At 54.0% G+C, this 20,163-nt stretch overlaps 9 protein-coding genes across 9 annotated transcripts; 4 read left to right on the top strand and 5 right to left on the bottom strand.

Moving 5' to 3' along the window:
• Nucleotides 1-116: 116 nt before the first annotated feature.
• BDV59DRAFT_207020 (glycoside hydrolase family 27 protein) lies at nucleotides 117-1,956 on the top strand (the record flags this gene model as incomplete). Its single annotated transcript, XM_073694913.1, has 4 exons — nucleotides 117-434; nucleotides 487-810; nucleotides 872-1,241; nucleotides 1,319-1,956. The coding sequence occupies exons 1-4, from the start codon at nucleotides 336-338 to the stop codon at nucleotides 1,954-1,956; spliced, it is 1,431 nt and encodes a 476-aa protein (XP_073553560.1). The 5' UTR covers nucleotides 117-335.
• Nucleotides 1,957-2,387: 431 nt separating this feature from the next.
• Nucleotides 2,388-4,606, bottom strand: BDV59DRAFT_167548 (CorA family magnesium transporter). Its single transcript, XM_073687924.1, has 3 exons — nucleotides 3,955-4,606; nucleotides 3,262-3,890; nucleotides 2,388-3,204 (listed from the first exon to the last, which is right to left on the bottom strand). Exons 1-3 carry the CDS (start codon nucleotides 4,534-4,536, stop codon nucleotides 2,643-2,645), a joined length of 1,773 nt encoding a protein of 590 aa, XP_073553559.1. The 5' UTR covers nucleotides 4,537-4,606; the 3' UTR covers nucleotides 2,388-2,642.
• Nucleotides 4,607-4,970: 364 nt separating this feature from the next.
• BDV59DRAFT_167545 (WASP family protein) lies at nucleotides 4,971-7,725 on the bottom strand. Its single transcript, XM_073687923.1, has 3 exons — nucleotides 7,216-7,725; nucleotides 5,428-7,138; nucleotides 4,971-5,366 (listed from the first exon to the last, which is right to left on the bottom strand). Exons 1-3 carry the CDS (start codon nucleotides 7,423-7,425, stop codon nucleotides 5,335-5,337), a joined length of 1,953 nt encoding a protein of 650 aa, XP_073553558.1. The 5' UTR covers nucleotides 7,426-7,725; the 3' UTR covers nucleotides 4,971-5,334.
• Nucleotides 7,726-8,151: 426 nt separating this feature from the next.
• Nucleotides 8,152-8,700, bottom strand: BDV59DRAFT_167544 (uncharacterized protein). Its single transcript, XM_073687922.1, has one exon. It carries the CDS (start codon nucleotides 8,568-8,570, stop codon nucleotides 8,301-8,303), a length of 270 nt encoding a protein of 89 aa, XP_073553557.1. The 5' UTR covers nucleotides 8,571-8,700; the 3' UTR covers nucleotides 8,152-8,300.
• Nucleotides 8,701-9,100: 400 nt separating this feature from the next.
• BDV59DRAFT_207018 (histidine phosphatase family protein) lies at nucleotides 9,101-11,144 on the top strand. Its single transcript, XM_073694912.1, has 2 exons — nucleotides 9,101-9,655; nucleotides 9,711-11,144. The coding sequence occupies exons 1-2, from the start codon at nucleotides 9,348-9,350 to the stop codon at nucleotides 11,080-11,082; spliced, it is 1,680 nt and encodes a 559-aa protein (XP_073553556.1). The 5' UTR covers nucleotides 9,101-9,347; the 3' UTR covers nucleotides 11,083-11,144.
• Nucleotides 11,145-11,157: 13 nt separating this feature from the next.
• Nucleotides 11,158-12,807, top strand: BDV59DRAFT_167540 (histidine phosphatase family protein). Its single transcript, XM_073687921.1, has 4 exons — nucleotides 11,158-11,516; nucleotides 11,579-11,839; nucleotides 11,907-12,119; nucleotides 12,170-12,807. The coding sequence occupies exons 1-4, from the start codon at nucleotides 11,215-11,217 to the stop codon at nucleotides 12,234-12,236; spliced, it is 843 nt and encodes a 280-aa protein (XP_073553554.1). The 5' UTR covers nucleotides 11,158-11,214; the 3' UTR covers nucleotides 12,237-12,807.
• Nucleotides 11,817-12,807, bottom strand: BDV59DRAFT_167537 (DASH complex subunit HSK3 family protein). Its single transcript, XM_073687920.1, has one exon. It carries the CDS (start codon nucleotides 12,749-12,751, stop codon nucleotides 12,383-12,385), a length of 369 nt encoding a protein of 122 aa, XP_073553555.1. The 5' UTR covers nucleotides 12,752-12,807; the 3' UTR covers nucleotides 11,817-12,382.
• A 794-nt stretch (nucleotides 12,808-13,601) lies between these two features.
• BDV59DRAFT_10311 (ketopantoate reductase family protein) lies at nucleotides 13,602-16,536 on the bottom strand. The gene is made up of 5 exons (XM_073686463.1): nucleotides 16,251-16,536; nucleotides 16,015-16,135; nucleotides 15,913-15,953; nucleotides 15,416-15,845; nucleotides 13,602-15,351 (listed from the first exon to the last, which is right to left on the bottom strand). Exons 1-5 carry the CDS (start codon nucleotides 16,282-16,284, stop codon nucleotides 13,722-13,724), a joined length of 2,256 nt encoding a protein of 751 aa, XP_073553553.1. The 5' UTR covers nucleotides 16,285-16,536; the 3' UTR covers nucleotides 13,602-13,721.
• A 264-nt stretch (nucleotides 16,537-16,800) lies between these two features.
• BDV59DRAFT_167533 (uncharacterized protein) lies at nucleotides 16,801-17,168 on the top strand. Its single transcript, XM_073687919.1, has one exon. The coding sequence runs from the start codon at nucleotides 16,963-16,965 to the stop codon at nucleotides 17,143-17,145; it is 183 nt and encodes a 60-aa protein (XP_073553552.1). The 5' UTR covers nucleotides 16,801-16,962; the 3' UTR covers nucleotides 17,146-17,168.
• Nucleotides 17,169-20,163: the final 2,995 nt, after the last annotated feature.

Raw genomic sequence — 20,163 nt, 5'->3', positions numbered from 1 at the left:
CACAGTAGTATCGCCGACGTTCCTCCGTTTGTACGGAGTATCTCCCTGGAATGGACGTTTTCATAGCAATGGAGACATAAGGAGTTCTGCCGAAAAACCCGCGGCGAACTTGGCAAGTTATACATCCCCGCATTGATTTTTCTTATTGAAGTCAGGGTCATACTCCATCAAGAAATGGATGTCACTCCACGCACAAGTGAGTTGTGCGGGGTTTGATCAGGCCGGTTATAAAAGACCGGGCCCCTTAGAGATATCCCATTCAAGAGAAGACTTATATTTGACAGAATTGGTTCCCCGGGTGCTGTTCACAGCGTATGCTCGCTCTATAGCCTACCATGAGAACTACCGCGTTGCATCTCTGGGGCCCAGCCCTCTTCGCCTTGGGTTCCTCCGCCTTGAAAAATGGATTGGCTCTAAAACCTCAACTTGGATGGGTATGTACGAAGAATGCAACTCTACCTTGAAACCTATGTTAATAATAGCTAGAACACCTGGAACTCCTTTGCATGCGATCTCAACGAAACTGTTATCCTCGACACTGCCGAACGGATTGTCTCACTCGGCTTCAAAGACCTCGGATACGAATATGTTATTCTGGATGATTGTTGGTCGGCCGGCCGCAACGAGTCAGGGTACCTTGTCTATGACGAGGCCAAATTCCCCAATGGCATCTCTCACGTAGCAGACAAAGTCCATGATATGGGTCTCAAGATCGGGATCTACTCCAGCGCGGGGACGATGACCTGTGGGCACTACGAAGGCTCACTGCGCCATGAGGAGAAGGATGCCGCACTGTGGGCAAGTTGGGGGGTATGTATCTAGTTTCTGACTGGATCTATCTCCCCGTATGATGGACACTAAAGTGAACCAGATTGACTACCTCAAGTACGACAACTGCTACAACGAAGGAGAAGAAGGCACTCCCAAACTCTCCTTCGACCGCTACAACGCCATGGGCAAGGCTCTGAACAAAACAGGACGCCCCATTCTCTACGCCATCTGCAACTGGGGCGTCGACGGACCGTGGAACTTTGCCCCGACGATTGCAAATTCGTGGCGTACATCTGGCGACTTGTCAAACGTATGGGATCGCGACGATGTTAACTGCCCCTGCACCGAGACGGACGGACTCGACTGCAAGCTGCCCGGGTACCATTGTTCCATCATGAATGTGCTTAACATGGCCGCTTATTACCCATCCAAGGCGTTTGAGGGTGCGTGGAATGATCTTGATATGCTGCGTACGTAGCCCCGTGCTTTGTCTTCAGTTTACCTTGTTAAAGGGATGGGTCATTAATTTGGCTGATGGCATATACAGAAGTCGGAAATGGAGGTCTAACGGACGATGAATCCATCGCACACTTTAGCCTCTGGGCAGCCGTCAAGTCACCCCTGCTGATGACCAACGTGATGACCAAAATCGACGCCAAGACGCTCTCTATCCTTCAGAATCCTGCCGTACTGGCTGTCTCCCAGGACCCTCTGGGGTCTGTGGCGATCCGCCGCTGGCGATACTATGTCGATGATACAGACGAGTTTGGCAAGGGTGAAATCCAGATGTACACCGGTCCCCTCAGTGGTGGCGATCAGTTAGTTGTGCTGCTCAATGCAGGAAGTAAACCGCGAGAGATGAACGCCACGCTCGTTGATATCTTCTGGGCCGATGGACCGGATGGAACGGCGTCGGAGATCCAGAAGTCGTGGGATATCTATGATCTGTGGGCGAATCGGATGAGCGACGACGATGCGTGGGCAATTATCAACGGAACCTCGTCTCAAGGTGCTTCGATGAACGGACCGACAGGGTATAACCTCTCGGCAATGGGAGGGTTCGAGAAGGTCTACTCCGAGACGCCCACTTCGTCATCGAAGATGTTGATGGGCTCCAAAGTAGGCTCTGTAAACCCATCAGGGACGGTCAAGGCACATGTTCGCCCTCACGGAGTACCATGTTGAGGCTGCGTGCGAAGAACCAGAAGGACGAGCTGTGATGAAGCTGATTTATAGGCAATTCCGCCATATATAGAACAAGCATCTGCTTATTCCAGTAGATACATGTCTTTGCAATATGACCTATTCTTTCTACTCGACTCTATTCTTTGATTTTCAAGTGACTTATCGTTGCCTGTCCTATCCTTGACCCTTCAATTGAAAGAAACGCTAAGCCAGTCGCTGTGGCATTAGTATTTAGCATAGAAATTAATGTTAATAGAAGGTACGGGAGTGCTGACAGTCTGGCATGATGGGTCGAGGAGAGGGCATAATTGCAGGTCATACATATGACCGAGCGAAGAGTCCAAATCTTACAAAAGAGGGAGGCAAAAGGGACACCTGAGTAAGAACCTATGTAGAGGGCTTACATTTACATGATAACCAAGATATAGATAGATTAGATGAGCGGCGTTTGCCCGGTGTCTATTTAATATAAGCCATAAGAGCGATACATAGGCCAAGAGATACTCCAGACCCGAACATAGAAAGGAGATGATGGTATCTAAGTCTAGGTAGTAAAAACAGAACTCCATCCAACCTCTAACATGCAAGTTTTGTCAATGTAGACAATGTAACAGGCAATCCATGATTACCTAGAACCCTTGGTGTGACCATATGATTTACTGAGATTAAACCAGGTATGTGGACGCTTAGATAGATCCACCAGGGTTGGCAGCACTTTCGGCATACTGCTCAGCACGACCCATCCCAGATGAGCCAGTTCGCAGAGGCGAGTTCTTCATCGGAACCCGGTGAGTATTTGATTCCGAAGGAGCAGACTTGGTGGCAGCCACAGCCGCAGCTCCATCCCTTATACGCTTGATTCTTTCGCTTCGTCCCTCGCCGGGAAGACTGCCCCAGACAGGCTCAATTGCATCCGCACGCCAGTTGGAGCGATGGCCTGTGAGAGCACCGCTTCGGGTGGGAAGAGGGACAATGGGAGCACCACCCACACCAGCTTCTCCCCACATCCGGACGCGCTGAAGTTTGCGCAACTTAGCCAACCCGTAGACACAGACAACTGCGGTGATGGCAAAACAGGTCACCGATACGCCACCAAAGCCGAAATCAGATTCCTCAATGAAGTTCTTCAAGTTCATGCCGTAAAGCGCGGAGAAGAGGGTTCCAGTGGCAAGACCGAGTGTTCCGATGCTAAATTTGAGATCGAGCAGCATAAGCGAGTTACGGTTGGCGTCAAGAATGGCTTTCACGCTGTTACACAGTTAGCAAATTTTAGTTGGGTTAACAATCTATCAAGGTACGACTTACACTTCCTCGGTATTACGGATGCTAGTGACCAAGTTGCCGCTAGCTTGCACGATTTCATCGCACACTTTGTGGTACGACTCGAGGAGCATCTCAACTTCCTGGTGATCGTGTTCCTCACGCTGGAAGCCGTTCGCGCTCTCAGTGAGATACATTGCGGCCAAGTCATCGTCGGCCTCAAGCAGATCGTCAATCGCGTCACGAACGAGGCGTGCCTTCTGTTCAAAAGTACCCAGTCTCTTGGAATAGATCAGGAGATGTCTCAACTTGTCACGGTCAATATCTTCCTCCAGGGCTCGGAGAACGCGCACAACCGGTTCCCTAACGCCGTTAAACTCTTCCTCGAGGCCAGTCGTGACGCTGATCAGGACAGCTTCTAGAGCACGGAACTCATACGGCAAGGCTCCAGCGCCTTGCGATTGTTTCTGCCGTAGCTTCCCCTCCAAGTCGTATACGAACAGCGACTGCATATACGAGTCTGTCGATCCATAGGCGTCAAAAACCAGAACCCGGTCAGCCTTGATAAGCACCCGGAGATGAAGAAGGTTGATGAGAATAGCGCTAGGCCGTACAAGGATGTGAGGAAGGGTGGAAGAGTCAATCTTGCGGAGATCTCGAGGGAGTAGACCATACTTGGATCGTCATTAGTTAATGTTCAAAACCTCAAAACTAGTGCGGAATAAACACTGCACCAACCTTGGCGATGAGCTCGCTTTTTTTGAATTCACCATTAACGAGAGTCACGTTCCCGTTAATATCAAACTCTGTACAGCGTAGTCGAAGTTCATTCGAAGCTTTCGCTGCTAGACTCCGTTTATAGTTTAAACCTGCGTCCGCTCCGTCGTCGACCAAGGCCGGCCCACAAGCGCGATTGAGCTTGGAATCTGCAGCGGCTTTCCCACGTCGTAGGTCAAGAATCCTGCGAAAGAGCGGGCGGCTTTTTGTAGATGATGCCCGTGCATTCTGCGTCTTTGGAAAGATACCCACTGTCCGAGGAGTCTGGTCGGACGTCGTTCGACAGCGGAGGGCGTTGCGGTTGCGAGGTAGTCTCGGGACGGGGAAAAATCCAGCCTCCAGCGTCGCGTGGCGTCGCGCTGGGGTAATCTCAGTCCATGACGACGGATTTCCGGACAAGGCGCAAGGTGGTCGGGGATAAACCTGGCCGCCGCATGTTGACGGGTTTGCTGCGAAGAAGAGTAGCGACTCAGACTGGACACGCAAGAATCGTAGAAGAGAGGCAGAAGGAACCGTCGGCTTCAGGGGCGACGATGAAAGCATTTCGGTCTTGTCGTCAGGAACAAGCCGCCGTCGGATGGATGGCAGGAGAACCGTCTTGCGTCGTTGTGTTCTGGATCGTCATGCGTTTTTCTTCCTCTCGCGACCCGCTGCGGGAATTGCCGTGTCGGGCCAACGATCTTCCGACGCCGGAGTATAAGGACTATAGACGCATGTACTTGATTGTTTGTCTTTCATATTGTGGGATGTGAAAATATTCCTACCAGTAGTATATATATATCGGTGGGAAGGTGCTAGATAGTGCATTTGACTTTCCAACACAATCCATGTTGTCGCCAACTTCAAGCGCTCATAAAGACTACCTACCCACCCTTATGAAAGACAAAGCAGTATAAAACTCATCTACTACAGCCCAAGGAAAGGGCTCGCTGAAGCATAAGCCTTGCCCAGTTGCTGCGTCATTGGATTTTGTTAATCCTGGCTAATATACGGACCCCCACTAGTTCACGAGGCCTCACGGACCTATCCAAGGGCCAACTATCTACGTTTCGATGGAATGGTAGTTTCCAACATCTTTCATTTCTCTCTCCTGATCACTCTACTACTCCGACGAGCAGTCTCCTTCAAGCGAATGTTTGCTTTTGGTTATCTGCAAGTCAAGCCATGGGATTTATGAACATAGCCGAGTCCCACACCAGGGGCTGAGCTCGGACAATAGACTGAAAAGAACTTCGAGTCCGCCACTGTGGAGTAAGGTATCAAAAACGAATCGCGATATATCTAACCCACAACAAACACGGAAAACCTATGTTCATACGTCGATGTAAGCCACCCACGACCTTACCAATCATCGTCGTCATCTTTCTCGTCGTCTGTATGATGGTTAGTTCATGGAACTACATGTAAGGAGAAAAGTACAATGAGCCAACTTACCACTTCCGCTGACCTTCTGCTTTCTCTTTGCCAATGCATCTTGCAAAGCGCCTGCAAGACCGCCCTGGGGACCACCGCTACTTGGAGTTGGCGCAGAAGATTCATTGGTGCCTCCGGGAACCATAGCTGCACTCCGATCCCGCTTCTCTGAATCCTTGACCTTTCGCAAACCTCCTGCGCCGGAACCTCCCGAAGCTCTAATAGCCGCCATGAGGTCGTCTCGGCCACCAGAAGGCTTGGGCAGTGGTGGTGCTGCTCCACCAGCAGGTGGAGGGGGCGGGGGTGCCCCAGCTCCTGGGGGAGGAGGTGGTGGTGGAGGAGCACCAGCTCCAGGAGGGGGAGGAGGGGGAGGAGGAGCGCCGCCGGCAGGTGCTGGAGGAGGCGGTGGGGGTGGCATGTGTGAAGACGGAGGCGGCGGCGGAGGCGGTACCGAACTTGTTGGTGCTGGGGGAGGGGGAGGGCCTGGAGGTGGAGGGCCCGTCTTCGTAGTAGTCGCTGGGGGTGGTGGCGGCGGCGGAGGGGGGGCAGCATTGGACGAAGGTGGAGGGGGCTGTGGTCTGGATGATGCAGGAGGGGGAGGAGGTGGTGGCTGGGATGCCGGACTTCTTGGGGGTGGAGGTGGTGGCATCGGAGCAGAAGGCGCTCCCGCATTGGGAATCTTCGGAGGGAGCTGCGGCGGTGAGGCGGCCGCACGAGGGGGGGGAGGAGGAGGCCCTGGAGGTGCCGGGCTGCGGCTGGGTGGTGCAGGCGGCGCAGACACTTTCCGCTCTCCTGAGAATGGTGGAGGAACTCCATGACGGGAGGGGCCATCCTCCATGGGTGTCTTCGGTGGTCGGGGGGGAGGAGGAGGACCGGGATTAGCGCCCGACGCAGCTCGAGGGCGGCCAGGGGGAGCGGGAGCATTCGTGTGGGCAAATTTTCCAGCATCCGCAATGGGAGGAGGCGCTCGGAAGATGTTTCGCCGCGGAGATGGCTCACGCTTCACGGGGGATTCCTCCTCGGTATCTGTTCGAGCACGTCGGGACGGAGGGGGAGGAGGGGGCGCACCACGACGGCTGCCTCCGGTATTCTGTGGGCTGATGGCAGCAGTCCTAGGTGTCGGAGGTGCTGATGGAGGAGGTGGAGGTGGAGCTTTGCCTCTTTTCTGATCCTCGGTGGCCGGAGACGAATCATCACCATTTGCCTGCTTCTGCTCAATATAGGCCTTGATGAAGTCCGAATTCTCCGCTATCTGGTCTTCCGTGATTCCCATTTGCAGCAATTCGTCCAGTAAACCCTTCCATGAAGGATCACTAGTGTCGAACGGCAACGACTTGCGCGCTGGGCTTGCGGGCGGAGGCGGGGCAACCTGGATGGCAGGCGCCGGGGGAAGCTCTGCAGGTTGCGTAGGTGGAGGTGCGCTTGAACCTGAAGCGGATCGATGGCCGAGCAGGCTTCCGAAGATTGAGCGTCCGACTCCATGCTTGCCATTCGCAACTGGCGCGGGGCCTTGTCCTCTGGTCGATGCGAAGGGAGTTTGGCGCGTCTCCTTACTGGCGTTCTTTTCCCGCTCATGGACCTTCTTGATAAAGGTCTTGGCTTCCTTCTCGTCCGCGAAAGATAGGCCAGCCGGGCAGTCCTCCAGCTCGAATGTGTGGAAGAAGGTCCGGTCTTGGTTGTAGGGGAAATTGTCGTAGATTTCTTGGTCCCAGATGACGCCTCTTCCGGAGGGCTATAGTTCCAGATAACCCATTAGTCAATGAGGGAGGAGAGAGGGAGGAGAGAAGATTGTCGCAAGGCTGAACTTACCGATACATCCACCATCTTCAACCAGAAAGTGCGGCCGACTAAGTCATTGGCCAAGACAGCGGCACCTTGGATACCCGTGTAGGTCCATTTGTGGGGATCTGGGTAGGCAACATAGAGACGTGCGACAGCGACTGCATGGATCTTGTTCGCCGGCTTCGGGACGTTTCTTTTGACCGTTTCCTTGTCGGCATCACTAAGAATCGACGGCATGACGGATTAAATGGACGAAACGGGACTGTAGAAGAAACGGAAAGGAAAGAGAGCGCCGAGGGTTAGGTGAGACCTCCGGGACACATTGCAGGTTGAAGGCGTATGCTTGTTCGAAGGCAGAGGGGGACCCAAGCGCGCTCGTGTCCGGCACGAAGGATGATAGCGGATAGACAACCGGTCGACAGAGGACGTCCGGGGACGGTAGAGGTGAGTAAAATCGAGGGGCGGAAGTACAGAAGAATACGAGAAGGGGAAGAAATAGAGGGGAGAGAGGAACGGAGGGTGAAGTGGTGATGATGCGGAGGAGTAGGAGGAGGTAAAGAAGTTAACATGGTGAGCCTCCAGGAAGAAAGTCGGGTGAGGTCAGCAGGGGAATGGTTCCTGAGGCATCAACGCCCGCAGTGGGGCTTCCCCGCTTAAGCAACATACTGCGTACATAGAGGGCGTATCATCAGAACAACTGAGCAAACATATACTACCTCTCTCTAAATTATTATGATAAAATGGCTAAGAACACCTCAAAAAAATAAACTAGCCAATGGTTGTTTTCTGGTTCAAGTACCAATGATTGTGACAGCAGTAAAAATCACCGCTAACATACGACAGGACAGAGTCTCTAACATGATCTTGGGGGTTCCAATAGGGCATGGACCATATTGTGTCCTAGAGGCAGCTCTCCTCTGAATCCACAGAGCTCAATGTCTGTGACCGGGTATGTGCGTTTGGGAACCCTCCTTCAACCCAGCATTTTACAATATTTGAAGAGAACCAGAACCAGAGTACAGGGAAGTGAGTCCCGTCGTGGCCAGGTAGCCCGACCATTTAAGGGGACACCTTTCCCAATGAAGCCAAAGTCATCTGCGTGTCGAGTAATGTCATACGAGCGAGGTGAGTGGCACTTTTATGAAGCCTGAGACAGGGTACAATACGGTCGTCCTGCTCTTTTGGGGACAGGATATAACGACGATAGACACCTTGTTCGTGCTCAATAACTTCCATATTGAATTGCACGTCCGTGTCGATACTTCAGGGGTGCCCCAAGGAAATCTTGACGGATAGGTCCCCACCCCTGTTCTTCCATAACCTAGGACTTCACTATCGCGCAGGGGCTTGCTATCTAGCTCTAAGAAAAGAGCAGCAGTCATCTAATTTGAATAGGACGAAAAGTACGAGGGTCAATTGAGAGCGGGAGGTCACAAAAGATTGTTGAGGTCCGCGCCCCCGACTATTATTACAGCTTGAGCAAGAGTACATAGAGCACGAGATATCGCCAAGAAATAGCTTGAGTAGTCTTAACTGTATCATTCATGCTCTTACCCTGACGTCTCGGCCCCATATCCGCAATGTCAACAGAAGAACAACCCTCTTTTCCTCGCGGCGATTGGAGACGGATTATGATTAGGACATCAGGATTGTGTCTGTCATAAACGAAAGAGAATATTCCCACCTATGTAGTTCTGAGGTTCACAACTGATCATTAATTAAGACAACGACTGTTTCGGCATGGTATGCTTCCTCCGCATCAACCACAACCGCAAACACGCCCACGTGCCAACCTCCACAAATGGGTCTCTCTAAGCGAGATTATCATGTCAACTTCCATCACTTTGCCGATGTATGCAACTCTCCCTGATCCTGGTTGACAGAATGGCGCACACGTGTGTCTATATCCATGTCCGACTGGCAACAGACGTCCCTCCAGATGGGCTACTACGCCCTAATGAGGTCAAGCATCTCATGTGTGGGAGCCGAATTGCTCTCCAACGCCGTCTAATATCCGCATGGCCTCATTGCATGATTGAACAGTGTCGACATGTCTCCGTCACGATCATGTATAAAACGCCGCTGGTCTCCCGTCTCAGCCATCATGAACCGTGGCTATTCAGTCCTTACTTGCTCTCTGAGCGCATCAGTGACTCGCCATGCATACCGTCATCTCCGCCGTTTTCCTCCTGGCTGTAGCCTCTTATGCAGGAGCCTCCGCTATCAACCCTCGTTCTGTCTCTACAACGACGACACCGACGTCCACCACCAATGAGCCCAATTGGTTCCAGACGACACCAGAAAGCTATCAAGGCGTAACTGCCACCGGTGTGGCACCATTCCTCGCCGAAACAAACCCAGCTCCGTTTGGCCAAAAGACCTACCAAGCCAATGACCCATTGGAAACCGGCGAGCCCATCAAAGGAGCCAAGGGCCGCAACATCTTCCACCATCTCGGGGACCTAAGGTACCTCTCCCCAGAAACTCACATCCACACCCACATCCCTAATCCACGCCTCTAGTCCCTACTTCTCACCCGACGATGGCTTCGGCGTCGACGAGCACCCCCTCCCCAAAGGCTCCAACATCACGCAAATGCACATGATCCACCGACACGGCGCACGCTATCCCTCCTCCTCCGAAGGCCTCCCCAGCTGGGCCGCGAAGATCGCCAACTCAACAGTAGCCGGCAACCGGTTCACCGGCGCCCTGTCCTTCCTGAACGACTGGAACCACGGGCTCGGCGCTGAGATCCTCGTGCCGCAGGGCCGGCTGGAGCTGTTCGAGAGCGGCGTAGTCAACTACTACAACTACGGACACCTCCTCAACCGCACGGCCGGACACAAGCTGGTCGTGCGCACCACGACGCAGGACCGCATGCTCAAGTCCGCCGAGAACTTCCTAGCCGGCTTCTTCGGCCTCGACTGGACCGACCACGCCAACCTCCTCCCCATGATCGAAGCCCCCAACTACAACAACTCCCTCATCGGCATGTACAGCTGCCCGCGCGCGCTCACCTACCTCGCCAGCGGCGCGTACGCCGCGCCCCTAACCACCTGGGAGAACATCTACCTGGCGGAGCGGACGGCGGTGCTGACGCGCCTCAGCGGCAGCTACAACTGGACGACGGCAGACACGCACAATGCGCAGACGCTCTGCGCCTACGAGACGGTCAGCTACGGGTACAGCGCGTTCTGCGAGCTGTTCACCTTCGAGGAGTTCGAGGGCTTCGCATACGGCATGGACCTGATGTTCGCAGCGATGTCCGGGTTCCAGAACCCGACGGGCCGCGCACAGGGCATCGCCTGGGTGGCCGAGTTCATCGCCCGCGTGGAAGGCCACGTGCTGACGACGACGACGACGACGACGGGCACCAACGCCAACATAACCCTGGACAGTAACCCCGTCACCTTCCCCGTCGATCAGAACCTGTACTTGGATTTCTCGCACGACGCCGGCGTCGTCGCCGCTCTCACGGCCTTTGGCTTCCGCCAGTTCGCTGCGTTTCTCCCGCCCACCGGCCCGCCGCGCAACCAGCAGTTCCACACGAGCAAGATCGTGCCGTTCGCCGGACGCACCAACATCGAGATCATCCGTGCGCCGCACCGGGTTGTGGCGACTCGGCCGCGCGGCGCCCAGGACGTCGACGCCGGCGTGTACGTGCCCGGCACGGCTGAGACGTTCTACATCCATTTCCTGCAGAACCAGCGCACGCTCCCGCTGCATGCGAGCTTCCCGGAGTGCGAGGTGCGCGACGACGGCTGGTGCGAGCTTGATACGTTCATGGCGATCCAGAAGCAGAGTCTCGAGAAGGCCCAGTTCGAGTATGCGTGTTATGGGAACTGGACGATGCCGGAGTACGGGGAGGTGACGGACGGAGTGCCTCCGAAATAAAAACGCATATATGTGGCTGTAGCGTGTCTTTTTCATGTACAGCACAGAAGAAAGAATACCTGACGAGATAAAATCCATGCAAACTATAAGCGCTAATCCCGATCCGTAGGCTGCTGCTGCCAGGATAAATGCATGACGCAACACCCCCACTGCGGTGAGCCCGCTGGACTGGAGGAAATCTCCTGCATACACAACTCCCCGAGATTCCTCCCCTCTCAATTAGACAGGACAATTGTTGGTACAACAGTAAAAATGCCACCCACGCCGAGATGCTTCATCGTGCGCCACGGCGAAACCGAATGGTCCCTGAGCGGCCGCCACACGGGCACGACAGATCTGCCGCTGACCGCGAACGGCGAAAGCCGCATCAAAGCAACGGGCAAGGCGCTGGTCGGCAACGACCGACTAATCGTGCCTGACAAGATCGCACATGTGTACGTGACCATCGGCCCACCAAGCACATCCAGTGTGTAAGCGCCGCTAAGACCTTATCCAGATATGTCTCCCCTCGCGCGCGGGCCCAACGGACGTTCGAGCTCCTCGAGATCGGCTGTCGCGAGCGGCTCCCTGGGGCGGAGCGGCGGAAGTCCGAGACGGAGGTGATCCGGTCGGAGGCGCGGGTGGAAGTGACGGAGGCGGTACGGGAATGGGATTACGGAGACTACGAGGGGTTGACGAGCAAGCAGATCCGGGAGATGCGGGCGCAGAAGGGGGAAGGAGGTTGGGATATCTGGCGGGATGGGTGTCCTGGGGGCGAGTACGTTTTTCTGATCTCTCCCAGAACAGCACATTGCATTGGAAATAAGCTGACATGACATATACAGATCCCCCGAAGACATCATCCGTCGGCTGGACGCGTTGATCGCTGAAATCAGACAGAAATACCACGGTCCTTGTCTCGAGGGGAAGGAGGAAAAGGGGGACGTCCTGGTAGTGGCGCACGGTCATATCCTGCGCGCGTTTGCCATGCGCTGGACCGGGAAGCCCCTCGAGGAGACGGCGCTCATCCTGGAAGCCGGGGGAGTCGGAACACTCAGGTATGGGCCGGCCCAGCCGGTAAGGCAGAATGAAGCTCACAGTGTGGCAGTTACGAGCATCATAATGTCGACGAGCCAGCGGTGATCCTGGGTGGAGCGTTCGTGGTGCCGAGCTGAGCCAGATACCAGGGTCATGGACAGTTTCTTGGTGTCGACCCAGGGCGGGGATAGGTGCAGTTCTTCAGCTTGTTAGCTCAATCCGCGTAGAGATAAATCCGAAGACGAATACAATGTTAATAAAGGAAAACTCACTCTCCGACATCTCACGACTCCATCTTCATATGCATCTCCTCGTCATCTCTCGCGGCCTGGCGAGCTTTAGACCCCTCATCCGCATTTCCCTTCACTCCCTCTTCTCCGAGTACCTTCGCGGATCCCATGAAGAGAGCTCCAACATAACCCCCAAGGAAGCGCATATCCTGCGCCTGGACGGCAGTCATGCGAAGGAGATTCTCGGTATCGGCCAGATGGGCGTTGAGCTGTGCTAGTTGCGAGTGGAGATGCGCGTATTGGCGGGTTTTTGCGGCCGACATTGAGGCAGAGCCAGCGGTAGATCCAGCCCCGGTTGTCGACGGAAGAATCGAGTGCCGCGGGAATGACTGCGAACTGGTGTACTGATGTGACGGGGGCATTTTGGTAGATTTATCAAGCAAATGTTTCTTCCTCTTGCGTGGATCTGACAGTCGTCGTTGTTGCTGTGGGGAAGACCGACGGTTTCTCTGGTTTGTTTACATCTCGCCGGTCACGTGTACATACGCCTCAGGCAGTCAGGCAACAAGGTGTAGTAGTCTACGGTATCCAGAGTATTCATGTGGTTCAGTTCGTTTATTGTCAAAGTCAGGCTCTAGTCAAATGAGCAAGGCCGAGAAATCGACTTGTCATTAAATACTTCGCAAGAAACAAACCCAGCCAAATCAGTCAATCAACCGAATAAATAAAACCCCTTGTCTTTTTTTTGCGCCGGAAACCAGACCATGAATGTAAAGGCGACGGGTTGCGGGATATTCACACCAGAGCCCAGAGGAATCACAAAACTTGTATAATGAGGCAAAACAACAGAAGAAAAGCCAAAGGAGAGATCATGGCAACAATGATGATGCAGGAATCCACGCGTATAAACTCAAGGAAATAATGCGCCGACTTGGGTAGTGTACAGCATTCTTTCATGCAGAAATGGGATGCACAGAGGCGAATGAAAGAGAGGAAGGAATGTGTGAGGTGGTATAGTTGCAAAAGGTCAAATCGTACGTGGGTTAAGCTTCTTGTTCGTCCTCATTATTGGAAAGCCGTCGACAGTGGCAGCGGAAAAACAAGTAACGCATGCACCAGAAACATCGCGCCCCACTCCAAGAGGAACGCATGAAACGAGAAAACATAACCCCCTATGTCCCAGGTGTATATGTAAAGAAGTTGTGAACAAAGTGTAGAACTGAGTCCGCACCTCCCTCCCATAGCATGGTCCCCAAAGAGGGCCCCCAAGCAACTATGCAGCTCGAAGGAAACGATCGAAAGAATCAGGCGGATACATATACAACAGACTCAGGATCGGGGTCGACTGCCGTAGGAGGGACGCGGAGACGACGGGGGGACAGGCGTCAGTCATTAGCGCACGGGCATCGTAGCTTGTTGGGCGCCCAAGCTGATCTGGCTGCTGTGGGCGGAGTTTTCGGACTCGAGGTTGGCACTAGCTCCGCTATCACCACTCTCCGCGCTGGCGCTCGCACTTCCGGTCAGACTTCTATGCTTGGGAGTGCCCTTGGCGGAATACGAGTTGCTCACCCCATATTGTTGTTCAACTTGTTGTGGGCCTACCGCAGGGCCTTGTCCCGGTGGGTATCTAGGGACTGGTGCTCGCATGTGTCCCGGAGGCGACGGATGGCCGCCGGAAGGACCACCGTTCGGGGGCCCAAGACTGGGATCTTGGGGGTTGGGGGGTCGACCCATACGCGGGCCAGGAGGGCCGAAAGGAGTTCCAGGGGACTGGCTATTTCTTCTGCTTCCCGGATATGGGTGCGGGGGAAAGTCGCCCATTCGGCTGGCCGTTAGCGAATTGGCACGCGAGCCAACGTGCATCTGGTTCCGATCGACTGCGCCGTAGCGGTTGGATGAGTACGCCATCATCGGGTTGTCCATGAGGGAGTCGTGGAGGCCGGGAATCTCCTGCATGATACGGTCACTGGTCCGTTTCCTTCCTCCAAAGTACCGACTGAAAGCCGATCCCGGTCGGCCACCACCACCACCACCACCATTGCCGTTGATGTGTATTTCCGGGTTTTTGCGGAACTGGCTCGCAGTCGGGGCCTTCTTCGCTCGTCGTGACGTGATGCTCATCATATCCACACTGTCAGGGTCGATGTGCGGGACGGGCATACTCTCCATTGGGTCGAAGAAGTCATCCTCGTCCTCTTCATCGAAGGCGGCCCGAGGCGGAGGACCCCTACGAGGAGGGCCACGCCGCATACCCATCTCTTGCTCACGGATCTGCAACTCGCGCTGACGGAGAGCCAATTCTCGTTCCCTCAAGGCCAAATCTGCCGCGGCCGGGGGACCCGGAGGCATGTCATGAACGCCATTGATACCATTCTGGGGAATCACGGCGTCGGGGGCGTCGTCGTAGAGCATCAAGTGACTAAATTCTTCCAGACCTTCTAGAGAAGGCTCCCGGTGGAGTCTTCCCGGTGGAGGTTGGGCACTTGGCGGCCGGGCCATTCCAGGCATCGGAGGACCACGCCGGGGGGGCATTGCCATTCCGGAGCTGCTCCTGCCACCAGGGCCTGGACGCATGGGACCGTTCATCGGAGGTCCCCGCGGAGGAGCAGACGACATTCGTGGGGGCGGGTGAACCAGCGTTGGAGGCGGGGAGTCGCCTGTCCGCGGCTTGTTCAGGTTCGTGGTGTTGACATGATGGAGCACCGCATAGAGGGTCTCGATCCGAGGTACCCGCACGCCAGACTCCGCAGCCAGCTTAATGGGCGATCCGAGATAGGTTTCAATCTCCATGGGACGTCGGGACTGGAAATCCTGATACATCGAATTGGGCGGTCCACTCGCGGTCATCTTCTCGATCGTCTTCGACGCAAAATCATCCGGGAAGGAACAGCCATTTGCTTTGGCGAGTTCCGCCAGTTCCTCGATGAGATCCGTCACAAGTTGACGAACACCGACCTTCTCGAGCAGCTGGCCATGGTTGGGGGTTTCAAACATTACACTAGTGGGGTAAAAGGCAATCGGTCTATGGGAACACGTTAGGGGCCGCTCGAATACGAAACTGATGATAACGAAGAGCATTGGCTTACCCGATCATGCGTTCGAACTGTTCCTGTCTAATATTAGGGGAGACTTTGCAATCGACCTGGCCGGAGCTCAGGGTCATCGCCAAGGCCGCGGCCATATCGTTCTGAATGGCGGAGGGAATGCTGGAGCTTTTGTTTGTCGCACCGACCCAGATGTCCGACGAGTTCAAATGCTCGAACTCGCTGGCGCCGATTTGCGAGATCTCGACCCCTGACACAAGCGACAGGACGACATTGGTAGGGAACCGCTGTTCCAGATGTGACTCGACGCCCAGGGTATTCGTTGTGTTGACGAGGATGCAGGTGTGTTGGGGAGTGACGACGGATTCGATGACGGCTGCGAGGTCGTAAACGTCCGGTAAGGCCTTCACACAGAGGATAACGTAGTCGTAGGCGTTTTCTCGAGAAGCGGCATCTTCCGGGGCGCGGACGACTGTCGAACCGGGGAGGTTAGAAGGCAAGATCCGCGATCCAAATGGATCCCGGGGTGGGCGACTCACCATGACGAGGCTTAAATCGTTCGTTTCCGAAGGCTTTCGACCTAGATTGCGCTCGATTAGCGACGCCTCCAGGGGATATCGATTTCCAGGACGATGACTTACTTGAAAGACACCCCATACTGAGCCACAGCATCGAATCCGGATTTCCAGACCAAAGTAACATCGCAGGAAGTGGTCGCCTGCAGTCTCCAGGAGAGAAAGGCCGAGATAGCATTACTGCCGACTACACACGCGCGAGTTAGATGGTTGTTCATTCTGAAGGCGTGGCCATCGACAGAGGCGAAGGGAAAATAGGTATAATCGAGAACGAACGAGTCGAGGAAGAGATGTGGACGCACCTGATAAAATGCGCAAGCGCGGCGGAGGAGCCATGATGACCGAACCAAGCGGGAAGGAAGGGATCACCGATTCCCGCCAGCCAGATTGGAAGCCGTTGGAAAATCGACTTTTTTTCTAACGGGTTGACCGTTGACGTTGGCGCGAACAACAAACACAACAAAAAAAAGGCTGTTGGAGAGAACGCGAGGCGCGAATTGACGCTGCCTACGACGTGGCGAACGAGCGCAAACTGACGATGGACGCCAGGGTGATCGGGGAAACGATGGGAGCGGCGATCAGATGCAGGGCGCAGGGAAGGGGGAAAAGGTGCCGGCCAGAACGACGGGTGGTGGTTAGAGGAGGACGAGAGGGAGAAATGAGGCGTAAACGAGAGTAGAAAAGAGGGGGAGGAAGAGATGGGGATGGGGATGGGGATGGGAGAAAGGGGAAGACGAAGAGGGAGAAGAGAGGGAGCGAGAGAGAGAGAGAGATTAGGTCGGTGATTAGTAGTAGACGAAAGTAGATGGAGAGGAATGGATGGATGGAGGGAGGATGATGAATGGGGATGGAGACGGAGCTCCAGCAAAAAGACCTAATGCGTTTCTGGTTTATTTTTTTTTTAAGTTCTTTTTTCAAAAGAAAAAAAAATTATCTTTTTTATTCTTGTTTTTTTTCCCTCTTTCTTAACGGTCGTGGAGCCTCTGCTCGATCCGGAAGAGCGAAAACAGCAGAATGGACGGAGTTGGAATGATTCGGGCTGTTTTGATGCAGAATACGTGGATGGCCTTTTTCCTCCCTTTCTTTTTCGGGTCTGATTTTTATGATTCTGATTCAGCACCGAAATTGAACGGGGATCCCTTTTTCCTCATTATGCGGGTGATTTTTTTTCTTCTTCTCTGCCTTCTATATTATTAGAAAATCCTAATGAACAATCTAGTCACGGTTCCAACTAGATGAACCTAATCAAACCATGAAAAATGCAAATTATTTCCTTTGGCGTGTTTTCTGCTCACAATCGGTGGATTATCCAATCCGCCGTATCTCACCAGGTCAACTCCCATCATCCGCAGCAGAGTTGGATTACCTACGTAGTACGTCTCGGCACATCAGCCATCCAACTCATCTCCTAATAATAAATCATCCAGGATGATGTGGATGAGCATTTAATTCCTTCATGAGACACGACAACCCAGTCCACCCACTGCTGGTCGAGCCAACCAAGATCCTCCCGTTAGCGAAACCCACCCGCAACCCACTTAGTTCGAGGTCAGAACCGGGATTCGGCCGCTGCGCTCAGGATCCGTCATTGGTGTGCGTGTGCGTGTGTATTGCGGCGCACTGACGGGAGGCGAATCGTCGAGAAGAACTAACTGCTTCGAGGAACAAGCTAGAACAGTCCGATTGTACACGGCTGGGCGACACAGGATAAATACGATGTATGGTCCGTCCGACATCACGAACCCGTTCTCCCGTCGTCCCAAGGTGTAGGACATCGGCCAGAGACTCTCCAAGGGGGCCCGAGCTTTCCCCTCTCAATCTCAGACAACTACATTGGGCGAAGGTCCTGGGTGATTAACAAACTGACCGCCAGGTGCGACCCTCTGGCGACGAGGCAGCCCAGTCAGAAAGCACTGATGGGTGGTACCAACCAGGGTCATCATCCGCGCACAACTTTCCCATAACCTCACAATCACACACTCTTCACGGACGACTGTCAATGGTGAGGAATCGGAAGTGTCCCAACTTCGGGAAAGGGAAGGGGGAGGCAGTGTTGCCCGCCCGGCATGCCACAGACTCTCCCCGCGAGTAGGGATCGACATGGCCCTGGACCCGGAACCACCCCATCCCAGATTTGACCACAGCATGGGTGACCGTTTGCAGCGTCAGGGTCCTGCTGTTTACGGAGATGCAGGAACACCAACCGATCCGATCTTCAGCCCACCCACGCCGCGACTCGTCAACCATCACAATGATCCTAATCTGGAGTCCCCAATCCGACGGGATCGTCACGTATCATCCCAGCTCTGCCGTCGATCAGGGACCTCCCTGGCCAGACGACTAAAACATCGTTTCGCATCGCTCGGGGTGGCTCTATGTTAAGTTGGTTTGATATTAATTAGGCGTGTCGGGTGGTTGGGCATGGGCGAAAAGGCACTGAGTGCATCTGAGTGCATAGCTGACTCAGTGATGGAACTGACTTGGTTAAGTCTGGATATCCACGTACATTAAATGATGATGTGCTTGCTTGTCTGAGCTTCGCATGACCCGGTATGCACTTATGTATGTAGGATCCCGAGGAGTCCGCCGAGGTCTGGCACTGTTCCCATGAACGCTGATAAGTGACGCTGTCACTGTTGATGTCTTGTTGGCTCGGACAGTGTATTATGTTTGTGAAGTTGCTTGAACTCGATCACCGATCATGCTGCATACGCAGGACCTATGTCCAACGGTCCAGACCTTGGGGGGCGCGCGACGATCAAAGCCGATGAAAATCCAAAACATCCTCAGTGGATCCGTCCGGCTAGTTCGATCCGGCGGGCCAATCGCACCTCAGTCCCTGTTTCTATCTATGGAACCTTTTAGTGGGTCCTACATCCATGGCCCAATTGGGTTTAAAGTTCCGCGAGTTAAGATTATTTCTATTTCGAATTTTCCTCCATCTTGAAGATATACATACTTACTGTTGATGCGGACGGGACCTTATTTATTTACGTTACCGGTTTAGTCCGGGACATGTTTGCAGCACGAGGTTCAGTCACTCTAAAGATTCTTCATCCCCTTTCTTCCTCTTCAATCTGGAAGGGATTGATCAGTCTTCCGTTATCTCCCCGCCATCGATATAGGAACTGCGGTCGATCATCATGCACCGCCCTCTCCTCCGTCGGTCGGTCTTCTCCCGTTGCAGATACTATGCATATGAAGTACATGTGTTCGAAACCCAACTGTTCTACGCAGTATATCTCCGCGTCTGCGTTCAGTAACTTATGACCCGTCCGCTTACTCCCTTGTACCCTAAACCAGCCCCCCAATCCACTTCGATCGACGATGCCTTCGTGCTCGTCATTATTATTATTCAATTCATCGCAGGACATTGAGGACTTCATCAGACCCAACAATACCCTATCAACATCGTAAACAATGACTGATTCAAGCTCGCGGGGAGTTTTGCCCTATGCGGGTTAGTGCAACAATCCCATTGTCGCTTAGTCATCCCAGGGGATCGAGCCAAACGAAATACAAGACAACAATCAATAATAAAGATAAAAATAAAATTATCATTTATTTCATCCGCCTGCATATCCAGGCTGCAATCCACAGCATACCGCAGGTTGCAACCATCCCATCCAGAATTCCCCAAGGCGCTCGCTCTCGGCGAAAAAAACTAAGCCGACCCATCCGCAAGCGGTCGAGAATGGTCAATCCGAGACATCTGACATTCAACTTTCTCCACTCTGAGTCTGGATCCGGACGGGTAAGAAAAACCACCCCCAGCCAGCGCAAGGTAGGCTAGGTACTCCGTACCTGGGCCGTAGGAAACCACGTCTGGCTGCCTTCTGCCCGCTTGCGACAGGACCTGTCATATTCCCTGTCGTTCGCCTCTGGCATATTGGACCATCCAGCCGATCATCCCTGTAGTATGCGAAGATCGCGACCATCACAACTAGACTCGTGCCTGTGAACGAATCGAAATTCCCTACGCCATACCCAGCACCTCCCAACACAACCTCCGTCATTCTCGGCCAGGAAATCTCATCCGGTCGCTGGTCGCTGGCTGGTCTTAGTCCCGACTAGCGCAAGCCGCCGACGGCAGCCATGGCTCCAGACAAACGTCATGGCTGAATCATCCACCCCCGCAAGACACGAGTATGGCCACGTAGATCGTCGATGGCCAGGGCAGGTATCTGCGACATGCGAAGCTTAACGGGAGAAGCT

The sequence above is a fragment of the Aspergillus ambiguus genome (assembly GCF_047715705.1).
Source record: "Aspergillus ambiguus strain CBS 117.58 unplaced genomic scaffold BDV59scaffold_1, whole genome shotgun sequence".
Classification (NCBI taxonomy): Eukaryota; Fungi; Ascomycota; class Eurotiomycetes; order Eurotiales; family Aspergillaceae; genus Aspergillus; species Aspergillus ambiguus.
Note: the sequence above shows the minus strand (reverse complement) of the source record. Positions and strands in the feature narration are given on the sequence as shown.